Consider the following 21,444-nt stretch of genomic DNA (forward strand, 5'->3'; position numbering starts at 1 on the left):
GGCCATCTGTGACGCCTGAAATCAGGTGTCATCACATTGCATTGTGGCATGATGACATTTTGATGTACTGTTATTACATTGTATCATAAAGTGACAAAACAACATAATGTCATGATATAAACCTCATGTTATGACAGAATTCTCAAGGGATGTGGAAGCAGGAGATTATGTAATCTAATATATTGAAGAACAGTTTTCCAGTGAGATGAACCATAAGATTTTACCTGTGCTTTTAAGAAGTCCTTAGATTTCTGTTCTCTCTCATCAGCCTTGACCTGAGTCAGGCGAGCAAGACGGGCTAACTCATCTCTGCAGCGTTCCTGCTCCTTAAAAAGCTGATCTTCTTCAGCAATACATTGTTCTAACATATGGGCCTCAACATCTGTTGTCATTTTCTAAAGTAAAACCAAACTTCACTTTAATATTAATTATTTATAAACTGTAATATCAATGCTGGTAGTCCCAAAATCTGAGATGCTCTTTTTGCTTATATCTTCAAAGTCCATGAAAGGGTTTTGGTCTACATGGATATTAAAAAAAAATTACTACTAGCAGAATTGCAACATGAGGCACTACAATAATACAGCAAAATGCTCTGTCACAGTGCAACATTACTGGCCTATCCACCATTAGATTATTGAGCATGAAAATAGGAAAGCCAGAACATGCAGCAGCCTGAACAACCAAGCTTGTCAAAACAGCTTAAAATGCTAATAAATTCTGGGACTGGCATAAAAAGAAAGAATCCTATGTGAACAAGAGAAGGGCATCATGAGATCTCTATCTGAAAAACACCATCTATCACTTCTGGTGAGCTCATCATCATAGTGCTTAGCAGAGCAATACTTTCAGACAGAACCAGCAACTGAGGTATTATAAGACAGCCACCTAGATTTTCCCAGAATGCACTAATACTATTGACAGTGTGGCAGTTGGTGGCAAGCACACACAATTTACATGATTGTGGAGGGGGGAAAATCTATATTGTGGACATGCTGAACTGTGTTTGCTTTAGTAAGGTCACGCTGCCATATCCAAACCCAATTACACCCACCACAGTTCCAGCTGTAGTGTAGATGGGACCCTATAATGGAGAGAACATTTTAATTAGGAAGCATATTTCTCTCTCATACTTCCAATAGGTGACCAATTATAGTGAGAGCAAAATATGTTTTAAAAATACAACAAATACCTTGACAGTGTTTTAAAATAAAACAGATTCCATTTCCATTGCACATTATCTCACTGAACACCTACAACTAGAAACACTTGGCAAATTTTCTGCAAACAGCGCTTTTATCTTCTAGTTTGAAAGCTAGTTGCTGTAGTAAGAAATATAAGGAAGGAATATCACCTCCTGGGACAGATTTCTCTTATTCATTTCAACTTCTTTTTGAAGGTCTTTTCTTCTTTCCACCAATGTCCCATCATCTTTAGGGATAGCATCTACCTACAAAGACAAATCAAGCAAGCAAAATGATGTGAGAGAAGGATATGAAAAGACGTAAACATAGATAATATCTTTCAAGCGGCTTGTTAGATTGTAAGCTCTTTGGGACAGGGGCCATCTTTTAGTTCTGTCTTTGTACAATGCCTAGCACAATGGGGTCCTGATCCATCGCCAGGGCTCCTTGACACTATGGTAAAATAATAAATAATAAATAAATAATAGCATTAAAAGTAATTTTCTCAAATTTTCAAACTTCACAACAACATACCCGGGTCAGTACTGCCATTCCCGAGAGTCAGTGTTTTACTGCAGCATAAAGCATGGTTTTATTCTGATAAGTGACTGTAAAAATATCACCTTCTAGCTTCATAGATAGCTTTTTGAGTGAAATCCTGTCCCCACTGAAGACAATGGGAATTTTGCCATTGACTTAATGGGGTCAGTATTTGACCCTTGTGTATAATGAAAGTGATACCTGCTGCTTTTAGTGATTTTAATGCAATTTTAGGGCTTCTTACTCCTGTTAGCCTTGAAGAAGCCAAAACAAATAATAGAGTGAGCTGTATATACTCCATCTTGTTCATCATCATCAGAATTGTTTAGTGAGTCCGATATTATAATGAAGCCTAGACTGATTAGAAATTAAGTTCCAATTAAATTACATCTGTGTAATTCCATTTAAAACATTTGTGTTGCAAAGTTTCACTGGGATATAATTTGGAAACAATGGGATAACACAGGTGCCACAGAGGAACTAATGTGTCTTGAAGAACCTCTGCTAGTAATAGTATGTGAGAGGGACAGCTTGTGTTGAGTTTGCAATGCTGGCAGTTAGAAATAGTATTTTTTCACTTGCAAACTGAGAACACTGGATCTGGAAGTCACATAGCCAAAATAAATACTGAATCCCAAGATGCCATTTTCAAAGTACAACCAGATATTAAGATTCAAAATTCTGTACACTAACATAGATAATAACAAATATTATTTTGCACTTACACAGCACTCTTCATTTGTGGTTCTTAAATAGTATTACAAAGGTGGATATTATCACCATTTTTTGGATGGGAAAATTAAAGTACAGTAAAATGAAGGCCAACATTTTCAAATGTAGCATCTGATTTTGGCATCCTTAGTTTTCAGATGCCCAATTTGAGACAACTTTGGTCTGCCTTCCAGATTTGTTGAGCACCCACAATTCCAATTCAATTCAAAGGGAGCTGAAAAATCAGGCTCCAGGTATCTCAAGTTGGATACCCAAAAATGGAGACACTCACAATCAGATGCCACTTTTGAAAATTTGACCAAAGTGACTTGCCCAGGGTCACATGATTTGATGGTTTCTTAAAGCTCATGATATTTGGGGAGTTGACATGATTTTTGAGCTGTTGAGAGGGTCTTACTCATACTTTTTGATCTCTTGAGGTTGGCAATATTGTTTTACACCACCTTTGTGCGCTCCTGATCCTGGACTGTTCTGTGGGCTGGAGAAACCCCCAGCATATCTGAGACCGCCTTCAGGGCCTGTCAAAATTACAGCAGTCTCTTGGGACTGGCCTGCAGGCCATGCTGTCCAGAATCTCAGCAGAGTTGGGTTCTGTGGCCCCCTCCCCTGGCACACACTCTATGCTAGAGCTTGAAAGAGGGGCCTTGGGAGGCATCCTTATGGCTGACTTCCACTGCAACTGAACTTTCAGAGAACCTTTATGCTGCTTGAGCCTTGTTACCTGATATAAAGGGGAAGGAGCAGGGGTGAGGATCTCACTGGATATGGCGAATTTTAACTCTGAATGTCCCTGATTTTGGTCAGTTTGAGTCTTTCTTCAGCAAAATTTGTCTACAGCAACACAGAAGAGATCCTTCCTTGGACTTACTAAGAGGCAGCTGGTTAATGCCTTTATCATCACTGGAGGGACACTCATCAGCCCATTAAGCAATATTTCAAATAAGCTGAGTCTGAAACTTGTTATTTTCCAATCAAGGATTATGCAAGACACAACAACTTTGCTTGCATTTTTTTCCCACTTGGATTGTGTCACGAGATGAGTAATAAGTAGTGAGGTGAATTCAGCAGGAAATTCCTTTTTGTTTTTGCAATGGTGAGTGGGATAGAGGAAGTAAAATTACTAAGTAATAGTTACAGTTTTATAAACTTAAACAGCACTTTATAAACATATAGTAAAAATTTTCTGCCCCAAAGAGCTTACAACAGCCATGCAAGTTGTAATGAAATTGTACCAGGCCTGGCATATCTGCTCACGAGCCTTTTACTAAGATGATATTTTACTATCTTGTCAAAAATAATTACTTGCCAAGGGGGAATTAGAATTAGAAAGACGGGTTTACAATCTTCAACAGACAAGAAAAACAAAGCCAACACAAGGCACAGAACAATAGTTCAGGAAATGGAGAGTTGGGGAACAATTAGTGAGAAGAGAATCAGGAGGATTCCTGGGAGCAGTGGAATTCCTTAAGGAAGGATTTGAAGGAGGAGAAGGAGGTGCCTGGTAGATAAGGCAAATTAAACTGTTCTTAAATCCACTTCTTCAAACAGCCTACAAATTCCATTTACTCCTCAGCGAAGATTACAATAAAATGGTGGAATTACCAGATGTGTGTAATAGTCTGTTGTTTGTTCACACTGCTTCATGTTGCTCCTTAACCTTTCCCTGTATTGTATTTGTATGTTGTCTATCTAGTTAGTAAGATCCTCCAGGTAAAGGCACTATATTTGTTTCATGGCTATAAAGTGCTTTGCATGTTGTGTAGGGTTACCATATTTCCACAATCAAAAAAGAGGACGCTGGGGGGGGGGGGGGGGGGCCCTGCCCTAGCCCCCCCCCCATCCCCTCCCTCCCACTTCCCACCCCCTCAGAACCGCCAACCCCCCCTGCTTCTTGTCCCCTGACTGCCCCCTCCTAGGAACCCCCCACCCTAACTGCCCCCCTCGGACCCTACCTGTCCCCTGACTGCCCCGACCCTTATGGGTGGCAGGTTTGTAGAAATTTTGGTGGTGCCCAGAACCCGCCCCACCACCTGCCTAAGGCTCTGGGAGGGAGGTTGGGTGGGGGGAGGAGGTCTGGGGTGCAGGTCCTGGGCTGGGGATTAGGGTGCAGGCTCTGGGATAGTGTTTGGGTGCTGGGTGCAGGCTCCAGGCTGGGGCAGGGGTTGGGTGTGCAGGAGGGGGTGAAGGGTGCAGGCTCTGGGATGGAGTTTGGGGGTGGGAGGTGGTGTAAAGGGTGGGGGTGCAGGCTTTGGGAGGGAGTTTGAGGGCAGGAGGGGGTGTGTGAGAAGGGGAGGAGGTGGGGGAGGGAGTTTGGGGATAGGAGGGGATGCAGGGGTGAGGGCTGTGGGTCTGAGGGGTTCATGATGCAGGAGGGGGCTCAGGGATGGAGCAGAGGATTAGGGTGCAGGGGGTGAGGGTTGGGGCTGAGGATGAGGGGTTCATGATGCAGGAGGGGGCTCAGGGTTGGGGCAGAGGATTAGGGTGCGGGGAAATGAGGGCTGGGGATGAGGGGTTTGGGGCGTTGGAGAGGCTCAGGGCTAGAGTGGAAGGGCAGGGTAAGGGCAGCCTGCCTTGCCATTAGTGGATGGGGGGGGGCACTAGGACCCTGGGGAAGCAGACAGCAGTTGCTGCCGGGAGGGCGTAGGAATGTGCTACTTGGGCAGCACAAGCACGCAGGGGAGAGGGGCGTGCTGCTTTCTTTTGGGCTGGGATGGGGGGACCCGTGGGGGGTGGATGCGTGGAGGGGGGGTGGCAGGTGGAGGCCGGGGCCTGCTCCAAGCAGGGCCAGGGGAGAGACCCAGCTCCAAATATTGCTGGGGCAGGGCCTCCAGCCCTGGATATTGCTGGAGCTCGGGCACCACAAAAGAATATAACCCGCCACCCCCCCACCCCATATTCACCCTCCCACCCCCAGATAGGCCCATCCAACCCTCCCGCTGCTCCCTGACTGCCCCCCGGGACTCCCCTTGCCATGCCGGTCAGATGCTGGCTCCATGTATAGGCAAAACACGTTGCCGGTGGGGCTGTTTGTGTGGTTACACCGGGCTGCAGGCAGCATGGGGGGAGCAGGGGAGGGGCTCTGGCTGCTGGAGGCCAATGGGAGCGGCGCAATCAGGCCCAGCCGCCCAATCAGCCGCGACGCACTCTGCATGGAAGGGAGGGAGGGAAGGGAAGGGAAAAATCCCGGACCTTTTAACCTTGTTACCAGTTCCTACTGGATGGCTATTTAAAGATGCAAAACCCGGACATGTCCAGGGAAATACGGACGGATGGTAACCCTAGTGTTGTGGGTGCTGTTCAGATAACAAATACTCACATACACAGATACAGCCAAACAGATGTAGTACTTCTGAGAGCTATAAATGCAAGAACTCTGAATACAAATGTTAGCAGCACCCTGTATTCTATACATAGAAATTTAAAATGTTGTCTTATTTTTATTTCTGTGCAACCATTCAAAAGTATTTCTTAATTTGATTTTCTATAGCAATATTTTTAATTCTTGTCATCAGTATTTTGTATACAGACCTCTAATGTGAGCCTCTCATGCAGTAATTTAATTTGCTCCATGGAATCATAAGCGATTTTCAATTGCATCTCCATCTTTTTCAAATTTCTCAAATCTCTATCTTTCTCTCTTTGTTTATAAATCAGATTATCATGCTGCTTTTGCTTCTCCAAGAGACAGTTACGTAAACCAATTTCCAGAACAGCCCTACATAGATATATAGAATATTTCAGAAAGAGAAAACCTGTCCAATAGATGTATGTAAACAAACATGACCACTTTACATTGAGTTTGGAAAAGCCTTATGGCAGCTGAGCAGCAAAATAAAATAGAAAAAACTGTCTTGTCACAAATTAATGGCCATTCTCCTAAAACATAATGGGTGAAATCCTGACTCCATTGAAGCCAATGGCAACACTCCCATGCTTTGTTTCAACAATGCTAAAAAATTACTCATAGTATTAGAGAAATTATTTCTATTTCTTAAAGTGAGAATTAAAATGTATTTTTAATATCTAAGGAAGTCTACATTTTGTTCATTTGTAAATTTCCCTTTATCAGTTCCTCCAACCTTCTTTAATGCAAGACACAAACAGAAAGGGGAGAAGGATTACTGCTAAAGATAAGGCTATTATTACAGGTATACATCCTTCCCCACAAAGAAAGGAGAAACTTGAATCTGGCTAGAGTCAGGCATAACAACTCCTAGATCTGAGATTTGAAGCATTATAGCAGTTTATATTGATTACCAGATGTGAAGAGGCTGGGATTTATAAAGGAGTCTAAAGGAGCTGGCTGCCCAAATCCAGTTGGATTTCAATGGCAGGTGGGTGCCTAGCACCCTTATGTTCCTTTGAAAATCCCTGGGCTAGGTTCTCTGATCTGCTAAATTCACTTTGCATTGTTTACTCATTTAAACAATTCCCCTAGGGAATTCTCCTTGTGTAGGGGAAATCCATTGTTCCCAGCTCTCATGATATTATTACAGTTCTCATGATTTCTGGTGTTCTTCTTAAAGTCACAGATCTCAGAGCCTAGTGACTATATGAGAATCTCAGCATGCACTTAAAAACAATAAGTAGGTTTCTAGCCCTGGTTCCAGAGAAATGCTTGAAAGCATGATCAGCATGAACCTTAACGGGTCAGAAACCGGAAAGCAAATTAAAAAAAAATCCCAAATGTACTATTTTTAAATAACATCATGATTAGGGGAGGCATGACTCAAGATGTTTGAACACTTCTGGTTGGTGATACTGGGAATCTCTGGCTGTTGTAAAGCTGGTAGAGGTGGCTCTGCTCCCCCACCCCCGTGCCAGCTTTGCCACCTGCTGTTGCCGCCTCTTCCACCAAAGCTGTGCTGCCCAGTGTAAGTGGGGAGGGAGGATGTCAGGGGTCAGGAGGAGGTGGGTCAGGTGGTGATCATGTCAGGTGATCAGGAGGTGAATTGAGGAGAGGAGGTTTGGCAGAGCAAGGCTCTTCTATACCCAATTCTTTTCTGGAGGACACAGAAGAATCAGGGAGCCAGAAGTGGGCCTTTGTCAGCACCCCTCTCCTCTGAAACCAATCTTTGCTCAGGCACAGTGGAAGATTGAGTCATCAGCCTCAGTTTTGTGGATTCTCATGTAGGGCCTGATCCAATGTCCACTGAATCAATGAGCTGTCCCATGCAGTTCAATGGGCTTTCGACAGACCCTTCCTGCATTTCTCTCTTCTATGATAACATCAGGTTTTGATCAGCAACGTAACTCAATAAACAGAAATTATATAAATCCATGGTGAAATTAGGGTAATGTTAAATAGTGTGATTTTATGAAGTCAATAATAAAACTATTTAAAGCAATAACCAAGAAAAGAATAATTCATTCAGAATAGATGAGTGCTCACTCAGACCATTTCTGAGTACAAGGCTCTTGCCTTCTATTCTAACCTGTCTGCCAGGGCTGTTGCTTCATTCTCTTTGCTCATTTCTAGTAACTTTGTCAAATGGTTGAATTCTCGCTCTTTGCTTTCAAGCAAAGCTCGTTTTCCATCCAATTCCTTCATTACATCTTCCTTTTCTTCCAATACTTCTTCACTCTTTTTTTCCATTTTTTTTAGGGCATCATTTAACTCCTGAACATGGTCAACGAGAATTTTTTTCTTCTTCTCTGCATCTCTGAGAACACATTTTAAAACAGTATAATATCACATCTGTAAAAATGGATCCAGCTCTAGAAATACAGACCAAAGACCAAATCCTGTAATTCCCGCTGCAGTGAGCAGAGGCAGAACTATTGCTCAGCATCTCTTCTGCTACAACTGTTCTGTTGGCCTGGACAGGAGTCCTCGTGGCTATGGGGATAGTATTCTGAAGCGCATTTTGCTGCTCCTCTGAACAGGGCATCATGTACTCTTAGCTAAAGCTCATTGGTGACAGCATGCCAAGTGACTGGAGGATTGACTTCAGACCACATGCTCCTGATGATTTGTTACAGTGGGCAGTTCTCCCTTTTGGGCTTTATCCACCTTCTTCTTTCATTTGAGCACCAGTACAGCACAAGTTAGAGTTTAGGTTCAAATGTGTATTTTTGCAGCAAGCCATTCCCAAATCTATAGCTCTGCCACAGTACAGCTTGGCAATATGCATGTGAAATCAGCTTTTGTTCAAAGAAATTAGATAACTGGACACACACAAATAGGTAACGAAGAAAGAAAAAGAAAAGGGATGTATAGTTTTTTAAATTAAATAATTGAGCAGAGGCAAGGAATTATTTACAAAAATGTAACATCAGAAAAATAATTAATGGTAGAGAATGCAGTCAGGAGATAGAATAAACTTCAGTGTAATATAATAGGTTAATAAGGTACAAAGAAAGCTCATTTAGGATAGCAATTTGGCCACTAGGTGTTTTAAGAAAAGGTAGCCAAATTCAGGGCCGGCTCCATAGTTTTTGCCGCCCCAAGCAAAAAAAAAAAAAAAAAGCCGCGATCGCGAACTCTAACGCCGTCGCTTCATTCTTCGGCGGTAGGTCCTTCCCTCCGACACGGACTGACGGACCCGCCGCCGAATTACCGCCAAAGAGCCGGATGTGCCGCCCCCTTCGAGGGGCCGCCCCAAGCACCTGCTTGCTGGGCTGGTGCCTGGAGCCGGCCCTGGCCAAATTGCAATTGGATGCATTTCACACAAGTATGCTTTTCTTTGACCAGTATATCTCATTCTTTACTGTACCAATTAGCCAATGTAGAAACAGAGAAACCTGCCATTGACTGTAAGGAATCAGGAGGAAAACGTAACAGATGATGAGTGGATATTATCTAACTGATTTAAAGCATTAGACCAAATAATTTGTATAGGAAGACTAGGATCAGAACGCTGTAACTAAATACTTGCTCCCAGAAAATCTGGATGCTAGGGTAATTTCACAACATGATCCTCAGCTGGTGAAAACTGATGTAGTTCTATCGTAGCCAATGGTCTTATGCTAATGTTCAACAGCTGAGGACTGGCATGTGTTTAAAAGTGTTAGGTACTAGATTACACCATCAACTTAGATCTTTAGTATTGTTCCACATTTGAAAAAAAATCTGTGGGATATCAGGTAAGCTCTGTGTAGTATCTGATATCAACCATCTTAATATGCAGTATCAATAGACATTTGAATGGTTTGTGACCAATGGTTTTTATTCCAAAACCTTTTTTATTGTTGTTTTCAAGTCTAAAATATGTTTCCCTGCTGGTGCTATACCTTTTGATTCAGTTTCATGGATATTGCTCATTAAGTAGATTATGGACACACTGTATCTGTATTGATCAGAATTTTGTATCAAGAACTTAAACGTTGTTAGTTGTCTATATACTGAGATATTACTGAGAAAACAAATAATAAAAATAAAATGAAAAGATTTTAGTTAGGTACATTTAAAAACATACAATGTTTTGCGTTTTATCTTGTCCATTTCTTTTCCAAGCTGGACAGGAATAGCATGAAGGCGGACTAGCTCATCCTAGTAATAAAACAAAAATGTTAGACCAACAGGCTCTAAATTTCACGTAATTTCAGAGAACTACCATTTTCTTTGAACTACTAATATGACCCAGAACAGAAATGTGTGTTTTTCAATAACATGAGTTTGTCCCAAAAAAGAACACAGCTGCAATTTTTATTACTGACTAGTGCAACAATATGCAAAATTATATTTGCATAACTCACAAATAATGTACATATGCTATAAATATATAGGCCTAGATTTTCTGTGACAAGGAGCACCAGAAAATCTAGCTCCAATTCTTAGGGCAAATCTGTGCTGACCAGGGTCCAAGCATAGGTGCAGAGCTCAGAGAAAGCCACAAAACACTCTAAAAATGACCTAAAATACCTTTTCTATACATACAAATTTCACATTGTTAAGGTCCAATATTTCAAGATCTGACATGTCTGGAAGGAAGTGCTGTGTATCCTTCTGAAAGACTGGAAGCCCTGCTTTTCCAATGCTATTAAGCTCCTATTTCCAGCCATCCTGGTTCATGAAATATCTGACCTCAAACCTTTCACTGATCCACGTTTTCTGAATTTTACCTATCTTAGGTCTCAATCTTGTGTGTGTGTGTGTGTGTGTGTGTGTGTGTGTGAGTGTGTGTTTGTTTATTGAAAATTACTGATTTTATTTTCATATTTTCTTGATGGAAAAATCAAAAAGTTTCAGCAAAATTGAAAATGTCCTGTAGAAAATTTTGCAGAAACTACATTTTCCATCAAAAAAGATTGACTGAAAATTCCTGATCTGCTCTAATTATAATTCACAGAATACTGTGTTCTGGCTTTTCCATTAATATCTATATACCTGAAATTAGCCTAAGAGGTCTAACCATTATGAAAGCTACTTGTTGTCAGTCTTATGCCTATAATTTCCCATATGGCTACTTGTGGGAATGGTATGGCAGCATGATACATAGTTATTGACTAATGCTGCATTTTGTGATGTCATGCCTTCTGATGCCAGTACATACTCGAATGACAGCAGAAGTATTCAGAATATTCAATGTGTTTCCCTGAGCATGTGCATGCGCGCACACACACACACATATACACACACATACTTATATACGCATTCTTATGTTACTTTTAAATCATCCTGCTGCTCAAGAAGTTCCTCTACTTCTTTCTGTTCTCTTAACATCAGCCTTTGCTTGGATGTCACATCTTCCTTCAATGCTTTAATTTCCATTCTCCTTTGGATTGTTTCTTTACGGAGCTCTTCACAGTTTTCTTTCACCACTTTCATTTTCTTTTCTGTCTCCTTTAAAAGTAAAGTCAAAGATCAGGTATCTCAAATTTGTTTGGTTTTGGGGGGAAGTGCATTTCTTGCTTACAATTGTTTAAAAATATTGTATTGTTTGTTTAATAATTTATGGATTTTCATTACAGAAGTGCACCTTTTCTTTAGAAGACTGAGAAGCCTGAATGGACTGTGTATTACTTTGGTATTTTTGCATATTCACATGAGTTTAGTTTTCCTATTTCACGATTACGAAAACTCCTAGAATTCTTTGGTTCCATCATATTTCCACCAAATTTTCTTTTATATTTTGTTGTAAGTTAAATTTAAATTTTAAAATAAATATTACTCTTAAAGATATTTTCTCATATACATACATACTGTCTTAGCTCTTCCTATTGTTCTGATAATTTACTTCTTTTATAAGGCTTGGCTTGATAGCCCATAAGACCTCTATTCACCCATAGAACAGATTCAAACAAGCAGCAGCAGTGCTAACTACCCTACACTGCTCCATCATCATGTCTCAACTCTGACATGGAAGGACAACGCTATTAGTGAGAGCAGAAGTTCAATTTCCATGTCTGTACAGACTTTGGGCTTTGTGCCAATAGTCCATTTAACATCAACTGTAATGCTCATTTCAGAAAGGCCGCTGTATAGGCAGTAGATGCTAAATTTCGGCCACTACCAACCTGGGCTGGATTCAAAGTGGCAAACTAAAAGTAAAAGTCTAGAATATTCCAGTAAAAATGATTACAATCCTTCAACTGGCTCTTGTTGGTTACTATATCATGCTCCCGGCCAGTACCTGGCTCAGGCCGAGGAAGCTAATGATCCAACCAGCCGACCAAATTCGGTGATGAAGCCTGGTTATGTGCCACCTGCATCACGTTGCTCATACGCTAAGAACACTATTGGTTTTAACTGTAAGACCAGAAGCTCCAATAATCTGCAGTGCCAGGAACCTCTAAGTGAATAGATCCGCTGCTCTTAACCTGGTCAGCCAGCTGGAACCAGAAGGAACCATCTGCAATGTTCATCTGGATTTTTCACCAGAAAAAGCTGTACATCCCTCTATCCCAAATACTGATCTTGAATTTGTAGTCTTGCACATGCTGAATGTTATTTACCTTTTGTTACAATTATTAACTATTGAGTGTTTTTTACTCAAAATGTGCAAGAATTGCAGAATCAGGCCTTTAATGAGATGATGGGCAATTTCATGAAACAAACACCACTGGTTTTGTTTGAATGGAAGAAAAATAAATTCTGAGCATAGTGGGAGGATTAAGATGATCAGAAAAGCAACCAGGATATATAGACCTCTTTTATATTTTTGGGAAAGGGAATAATATTGTAACAAAGGATTAAGATTAGTTCTTCTGAATGATATATGTATTATAGGATATGATATGAAATATAATTTGTTACTACTTTACTCCTGGGGGAATTCTGCACAAAAAAATTTAAAATTCTGTTCACAATATTTTAAAATTCTTCAAAATTCTGGGAATTTATTTAAACTACAATACAATGGATGGAGAATGAGAGGGGGGAGCACTGGAGGAAATCCTCAAACCCCCTTTGTCTAATAATAATGTAGCTAAGTTTGATCCTTTATTTCTAGTTATTAGTCAACAAATATATGCAGCCATATGCTCAGTATTACAATCGTAGGCAACTGAAGAGCAAATGAGGGCGGAGGTATCAAACTCACAATTTGTATTGGCTACTGACAGTCTCCAGAAAGGTCAGTAGTAAACAGTTCATGGAGCACATTTTGAAAGGAAAATTTTTCAGTCTGAAAACTTAAACCAGTTCTAATCACTAAAGCATCATAAGCATTTATAAGGCTGTAGTGTCATTTACAATAAGGCTCCTTTATACCACCCTCGTTTGCTCACCTGCACACTCGCATGCATGCCCAGCAGTGACATCTCCCCCGCACGTATGCACAATCCCTCCTCCCCTGCACTGATTTCTGCACCAGCTGCTCCGGGCTGCTGAGGAGGGGTGAGTGACTGCTCTTGCAGCTTCCTTTTGCTTCCCCTCCAAAGTCATTTTGCTTCAGGGAAGCAAAGCAATCTGTGGATGACATGAATTCTGTAACCACGCAGTGGCGTAGAATTCCTCCAGAAGTACTACTTCAATATTTTCCCTATGAATTGTTAGAATTGTAATTTGAATGGTTTCTCTCAGGACATCTATCCATAAATGTCTTTATAAGTTAAATATTTAGTGTTTGTCCTAAGGTTCTCAAAAGTGAATGACACAACACAGCCTTTCCTTTGAATTCCACCTCTTAATTTTTCCACATATTCCAGATGTTACAAAAATCTACTGTTTTAGTTTTTACAATAGTATCTTCATCTGCATAGTTTTCTTATTTTACATGCTATCCAACAGGACACAAAACATGACTTTTTTTAGTGAGGTGTATTTCATACTTACACCTTGCTTGGGGATTCTCTCATATTCCCGTTGCAGGAGTCTTTTGTCTTCTTGTAAACTACAGAAAAATCGTCATAGAGATCAGCACATTGGCAATATGCAAAGCAATGAAAAGAGACCTTTAACAGTCCATGCTATCCAACATTAAAAAGTGAAGTGAAATAACATCTGTGACGATTTGGATACCATTTGAAAACTGAATTTAGGTCAGTCTTACCATAACATTGATCTAGATGTTACAAGTGTACAAAAACCAAATTTCATTATATAGATCTAAGTTTCATTGCAAAATCTGGTGCATAAAGAATAATTCAAATATCAAGACAGAATTAGAGCACAGATACCTAAAAAGACCTCAGAGATGTTTTTCATATCTCAGGGCACTTTCTGAACTCTTTTATAAAACTGAAATAAAAAACATGTGGTTTTAAAAAAATAGATATTGAAGGAGATAAACTGTAGAAGAGCATTTACTAACAAGTGCATGCAAAAAACTGCACACTCTAGCATAAAGACTATCTTCACCATCAACATGCTTATCATCTTTTTCCAACACCAAGGATGGGTAGGGCCAAGATTATAAACAGATTCCAATCACATCTATTTTGAGCCACCATTTAACCTAGTTGGGGTGTTGCCTGGATGGTTTTATATACTGTTATACCATTGCCTCCTTGAACATTCACGTCCTCTCTGTTCAGGCATGCTTTTTATGATTGTAGTCACACAATGTACTTTCAGTCTTCTACAGATATCATAATTTCTTGGTCTATTTAGTCTTGTCATGCCTAGGATATGGTGCAATCAACTCCTTTCAAATGTTGCAGCTTTTGCTCCAGATGCTTTTTCAGTACTCATGTTTCACAGCCATAAAGTAATGTGGGTACAATGAGTGTTGTATTTAATCTGGTCAGGGGTGAAAGTAGGCCGGTATGTCCAGTACAGCGTACCAGTAAGAAGTGGCCGCCAGTACTGGCACGAACAAGCCTACGTTAAAGCGCTACCACAACAACTTTTTAAGGACCCTCCTTAAAGCACTGCTGTGGCAGCGCTTTAATGTCGTTTCTCCTGTCTCCACCCCCCCGGGCCGCCTACGGGGCGGGGGCAAAAGGGGCAGCTGCCCCGGGGCCAGCAATTTTAAAGGGCCCGGGGCTCCCGGCCACTGCCGCTGCTACCACGGCAGCAGCCAGAGCCCCAACCCTTTAAATCACCGCCAGAGCCAGGCAGCGCAGATGGGCTGGCTGGGGGAGGCTGACCCCCCCCCCAGCCCCATCCCTTTCGCCAGAGGCCCCACCCCTTCCAGGGGCCCAGAGCCGGGCCCCCATACCGGTAAGTTCTGAATGTTACTTTCACCCTTGAATCTGGTTTTAGCTATCATGGACACTGATTTAAGGTTCCACTCATTTTTATTCACCCATGTGAATGTTCTACTGTTGAGGTCATCTTCATAATGGTTGTCATATGTTATGATTGAAGGCTGCAGGTTTGTCATGGTGGGAAAAAATGTCATTGATACCATGATTTTTCTTTGTGTCCATGGCTTTTTTTGTGTCTGGGATTTTTCTGTGTGTTCAGGATTTTAACGAAGTGCATTGAACTTGACTACTTGAAAAATGTGGTTTTAACAGTAGCATGCATTACATGAAATGATGTTACATAATTCATGTAACTATTAAAAACACATTATATCTTTATGTTTGACCAGCTCGGATGCCTTCCTTAGCAACATTACAAGCATGGTACTATGTTGCAGACACAGAGGATTTAGTCTACAGCTATGATGATGATGATGAGTAAAACATCAAGCATAAGTACAAGGGAGTGATCTGCACAATATCCCTAAAATATCTTCCACGAAAGTGGAGGTTTATTATTTTGTTCTACATGTAACATATCAGGAGATAACAGTCATAAGGTAAGTTGAGATAAAACATTTGGAGACAGCATCCCACAAATGTAAAGCAAAGGCTTGGAAATTTGAAAAGAGCAGCAAACAAAATGTGCAAAAATATGGGGTCTAGATGTTTGAGGTGAACAACTCATAGACAAACAGCTGAACAACTTCATAGATGGACAGAGCTTTTTAAGCTTACTGAGGCTTTCTGTGCAGTGAATCTGACACTGAAAACCCTTGATCATATAAGCCTAAAGAAGTATTTAGAATGTAACCTGTGAAATGTTGGAATCGCACCAGGTTTGAGCCATATACAGCATTCTACTTGCCAAGAGTATTTGATAATCATGTAAATGAAATTAAAGAAAAGCTGAAGACTTGTGATGGGATCAGCATTGTCACTAATAAGATCACAGATGCAGGAAGATAGATATGTTCTCAACATACTGGCTGTTTTAAGCAAATCAGAATGTGAATGTGAAGTGAAATTAAACATAATTCTGTTGGACTGTGTAGTTTTAGACTCTGTGAACTTTAAGACGGCAATATAAGAACACAAGAACATAAGAACGTAAGAATGGCCGTACTGGGTCAGACCAAAGCATCATCCAGCCCAGTATCCTGTCTACCGACAGTGGCCAATGCCAAGTGCCCCAGAGAAAGTGAACCTAAAAGGTAATGATCAAATGATCTCTCTCCTGCCGTCCATCACCACCCTCTGACAAACAGAGGCTAGGGACACCATTCCTTACCCATCCTCGCTAATAGCCATTAATGGACTTAACCACCATGAATTTATCCAGTTCTCTTTTAAACCCTGTTATAGTCCTAGCCTTCACAACCTCCTCAGGCAAGGAGTTCCACAAGTTGACTGTGTGCTGTGTGAAGAACTTCCTTTTATTTGTTTTAACCTGCTGCCCATTAATTTCATTTGGTGGCCCCTAGTTCTTATATTATGGGAACAAGTAAATAACTTTTCCTTATTCACTTTCTCCACATCACTCATGATTTTATATACACCTCTACCCTGATATAACGCTGTCTTCGGGAGCCAAAAAATCTTACCGCGTTATAGGTGAAACTGCGTTATATCGAACTTGCTTTGATCTGCTGGAGCGCGCAGCCCCGCCCATCCGGAGCGTTGCTTTACCATGTTATATCCGAATTCATGTTATATTGGGTCGCGTTATATTGGGGTAGAGGTGTACCTCTATCATATTTCCCCTTAGTCTCCTCTTTTCCAAGCTGAAAAGTCCCAGCCTCTTTAATCTCTCCTCATATGGGACCAGTTCCAAACCCCTAATCATTTTAGTTGCCCTTCTCTGAACGTTTTCTAATGCCAGTGTATCTTTTTTGAGATGAGGAGACCACATCTGTAGTGTTCAAGATGTGGCCGTACCATGGATTTATAGAAGGGCAATAAGATATTCTCTGTCTTATTCTCTATCCCCTTTTTAATGATTCCTAACATCCTGTTTGCTTTTTTGACTACCGCTGCACACTGCGTGGACGTCTTCAGAGAACTATCTACGATGATTCCAAGATCTTTTTCCTGATTAATTGTAGCTAAATTAGCCCCCATCATATTGTATGTATGGTTGGGATTATTTTTCCCAATGTGCATTACTTTACATTTATCCACATTAAATTTCATTTCAATATGGAAAACATTGGATAAACATGAGGTTTCCTTTGATTGGATCACTGTTCTTGTATCAGACAATGAAACATATATGAAAAAGGCGTGGGAGTGGAGCATTAAGTGCTTGTTTCTGAATGCTGTCCATGTGACCTGTGTTACCTGTTAAACTTAGTTGGGGACATGTGGCATAAAACCTTGAAAAAGGAAATGACCTGATTGTCATTATGAAATGAACATTTAAAGCCTGCTCTGCATGTAAAACTCCCTTTCATATGCACTTGGAGGATAAAAGAAAAACTCTGTATATTACCCTTGTTCCAGTTATAATGCACAGCAACAGCTGGTTTAATGCTGCTTTGTTTCACTTAGCCCACACAGAGGACCACGTTTAATTTTTCAAAAGTCTAGAAATCATGACCTACGAGAAAAGACTGAAAAAATGGGTTTGTTTAGTCTGAAGAAGAGAAGGCTGAGCCGGGACATAAGTCTTCAAATACATAACAGGTTGTTATAAAGAAAAAGGTGGCATCTTTATCTGCTGGCTTTGTAAGAGAAAAAATAACTTTTATTGTAACAATTGTTCTCACCAATTAGTGCAGATACATACTCTGCAATTGTTCCCTAAGAGTGGTCAACAAATACAGCCATGGTCTGTCAGCCGATGGCAGCTTGGCAATTGGCACTGCTAAGGGGTGGGGTTGGGGAGAGGTGGAGGTGATCTTGGAAGCAGAGTCACTCAGTGAGGCTGTTTAAGATCCACAAGTTCTGAGGAACAGATACCCATGATTCTCTAACATCTGTAGCATTTTTTGTCCCAGGAATTTGGGGACAGATTTCACAGGTGCTGTAGCTCTTGAACTTATTCCCCTCTATGCACTTTTGCAGAAGAGGGAATTTATGGGTCAGAGAGATCAAACCTGTCATTATGCAAGGCCGTATGGAGTGGAAATCCATCAACTTCATGAAAAAACTCATACAGATACAGACATCATCTTCCTTTCAAAATGCAAACAGATGGACATCATACCAAAAGGACTAAAAGTAAAAAATTTGTTAGTCTCTAAAGGTGCCACAAGTACTCCTGTTCTTTTTAAAATCAGGAATAACTTTCAGTCTAAACATGTAGAATTATGCATTCCAGTTGGTGTCTGCTGAATTTCCCCCATCTGCTTAATTTGCTCTATTTATAATGCATCTTATGTTACTTGAGAAGCTATCTGTTAGTCTTTAACGTGCCACCAGACTCCTTGTTGTTTTTGTAGAATTCTTCTTGGTACTGCTGTCTGGACATGGAATCAGTTATGTATTCTAAAAGTTTCTTATGGGATATTCATATGCAGCAACTGATTGCTTTTCAGATATGGAAGTAATGGAAACATATGGTTTTGGCTATAATATTCTATTGTACTAGTGAGTCAGAACATCCTGATGAATTAGCAGGAATGTGTTAGTATATACAAATCCAGACGTAAGATTATTTAATAAAAGAAAGGAAGACAAATTGGGGCCAAAAGCACAAGATTTCAGATGGCATCTTTCATTAATTGCTTTGTAATAGAAAAAATTACAACTCTTACAGGATACAGACCTTAAGAAAATAAAATAATATGTATTTAAATCCTGAGTCTTCAACCGTTGCTCCTGTTATTACGAGTGAAGCCTGAAAACTAGGACCTAATTTAGTATTATTTTTACAAGTCATTATGGGTCAGACTATACTTGGCCCAAACACAGTGCGAGTGTGTGTAGTGAAAACAATGCAAAAAGCCTTTGCCACTACCCCTTGTGTGACACAGGGACTTTTCCTTCTGTATTCCCCTGGAATGCACAGTACCCCAAAGAGGGGTAGGGAGAATGTAAGACTTGCCCCTTGTAGACAGGTGTAGCAGCCAGTGTGTTCCCCCCAGGTTCTGTGGTGGGGCTCTGTACTGCTCCTCTTACTATGCACTGCGCCCAAATGCCACAACCGAACCCTATAATTTTCCCTTGGGGGTACTTTGCTATTTGAACACAAATGAATGAATATTTTCACTTACACAGCTAATGAGTTATTGGGGTTGTCTAAATACATAACTAATAAGGGGAATTTACAACCCTGAGGCACTTTAGGTGGATACCTACTAGAATTTCTTGGGCTTGCATAATCACACCACCATTACTGAAATCCCCATTCTGAAAATGTACCCATGCCTATATTTAGCTGCCACCAAAACTAATTAAATGGGTATTGCAGTGCTCGTTAGCAATCTAGGCAAGGGAGTGTCTTCTTTAAAATCACACCAGGAGGATCACAAGGACAATCTTAAAACTGTAGGGGAGAAAGAAGTTGGCACCATTTCCCTTTCTCATCACAGTCTTCTCTCATGAGGACAGATTCCTGTGGTACCATTGCAAGTTCACAGCAAAAGCTTTGTCATTTTAAGGTTAAAGGATTTTAATGCCTCACATTCTGTGGCAACAGAGGGTTGCAAACACAAAAGTTATAATTCCCTTGAGTATGCCCACTGCTTTCACGAAAAGCAAGTCCAGGGGCAAGAGAAAGAATAAGAGAAGAGATATTACATTTAATTTAAAATATTAAATTTAAAAAAATTAAAATCCAAAGATGAAGTAGAGTCAAACTTTAAATACTTCATTTACAATATTAATTTCATATACACATTACATGTGCACTCATGATTTAGCTGTTTATTTCAAGTTGCATAAATCTAAGATTTCTCTCTGGCTTCATTATTCTCAAACTGTATTGCTTTACTTTTCTAAAAGTTATTGTTTGGCCTTACTCTTTAGCCTTTGTAATTTTAGCCTTCTCATTTAGCGTTAGCCTCTGGATATTGTAATCTGTTTGAGTCAGGTCCTAATTTTCATAACTGTCTGTAAAACACGTAGCATACTGTTGGTGCTACACAAATTAATAATATACAAAGGAATTAGGCATCAGTCTCTCTAATTCTGTTTTCTATAATGTCCTTTGGTGAATCTGTTCTTCATTTTTACACGCTTATAAGTCTTATCATTTTGGCAACTGGAACAACTCATACACAATCAAAAAAGAACAGAACCCTTAAGCCTAAGCACTTGTGTTTGAGAATGCAGACACTTATACTCATACTCCTTTATTCATTTTGATGCCAATGAATACAAATGCATGCAAAACTAATGTAGATATAGTTTGTTCAAACACACACACACACACACACACACAGACACACACACACACACACACACACACACACACACTTAACTGAAATAAATTCCAGACTTTTCCCTGAGAGATGTCTACAGATGCAAACTGCCATAAAAATACAAAAATAAAGTCAAGAGTGGTTAGGAAATATAAATGGTAGTTGTCAACAAAGATCTGTTTTAGTTAACCAATAAACACAATAACCAGAACAGAACATTTTAAACCACTGAATTCAATCCTGCAAGGTGCTGAGCACTTCAATTGCCATTGACTGTAGCTGAGAGTGTTTAACAGTCCACAGAAGGTGTTCAGCATCTCCCTGGATCAGGCCCTATGTCCATAACTTGAATGTATTAGAGATGACAAGACACCAGCATGAGATTTCTGGAAGGCTTTCAAAATATGCTTAGCTTGCACATGCTGAAGAACACAGTCAAGGGACTAGTTGTTCAGACTTGCTTACTTGCTGTCTTTAACAACCTTACCTTGAACTCCACCAGATGAAAAGTTTGTAGTAGGAAAGTACAGAGAAAAGCTTACCTCTTTGCCTTTAAATCAGTTATACTAAACTGAATGGCTAATCCTTAAATAATTGCCAGAGGTTAAAGAATTTTCCAGACTTGTACAAAATGTCAGGTCTGATTCTGCATCCCTGTTTCACATGGAGTAGTACTTCTGTGAGTAGCCCCGCTGACTCCAGTGGCACTGTTTGTGTGACTAAGAAGTTACTCAGTGTAAGGGTTGTACAATTAGCCCCTATGCTTGAAATGGAAATTATTTTCAAAAGGAAATATAGTCACATAAATCTTGTATATTTCATACACCTCTCTTTTTCAATTCAATTGATTACTATTTAAAATACAATTTGTATCATGAAAAAAGAACAGGAGTACTTGTGGCACCTTAGAGACTAACATAAGCTTTCGTGGGCTACAACCCACTTCTTCGGATGATATGCATCCGAAGAAGTGGGTTGTAGTCCACGAAAGCTTATGCTCTAATAAATTTGTTAGTCTCTAAGGTGCCACAAGTACTCCTGTTCTTTTT

General features: G+C 40.3%; 1 protein-coding gene across 1 annotated transcript in view; it reads right to left on the reverse strand.

The window, feature by feature from the left end:
• CCDC146 (coiled-coil domain containing 146) overlaps positions 1-21,444 on the reverse strand; it is a 122,704-nt gene that overhangs the window by 25,134 nt on the left and 76,126 nt on the right. Inside the window, exons 5-11 of the mRNA XM_034765982.1 lie at positions 13,675-13,732; positions 11,065-11,241; positions 9,875-9,948; positions 7,892-8,119; positions 5,985-6,171; positions 1,355-1,450; positions 225-395 (exon numbers count right to left, since the gene is read on the reverse strand). Of these exons, the coding sequence (XP_034621873.1) occupies positions 225-395; positions 1,355-1,450; positions 5,985-6,171; positions 7,892-8,119; positions 9,875-9,948; positions 11,065-11,241; positions 13,675-13,732 (991 nt within the window). The remainder of the gene's footprint in view (positions 1-224; positions 396-1,354; positions 1,451-5,984; positions 6,172-7,891; positions 8,120-9,874; positions 9,949-11,064; positions 11,242-13,674; positions 13,733-21,444) is intronic.

Source organism: Trachemys scripta, chromosome 1 (genome assembly GCF_013100865.1).
Source record: "Trachemys scripta elegans isolate TJP31775 chromosome 1, CAS_Tse_1.0, whole genome shotgun sequence".
NCBI classification, from domain to species: Eukaryota; Metazoa; Chordata; order Testudines; family Emydidae; genus Trachemys; species Trachemys scripta.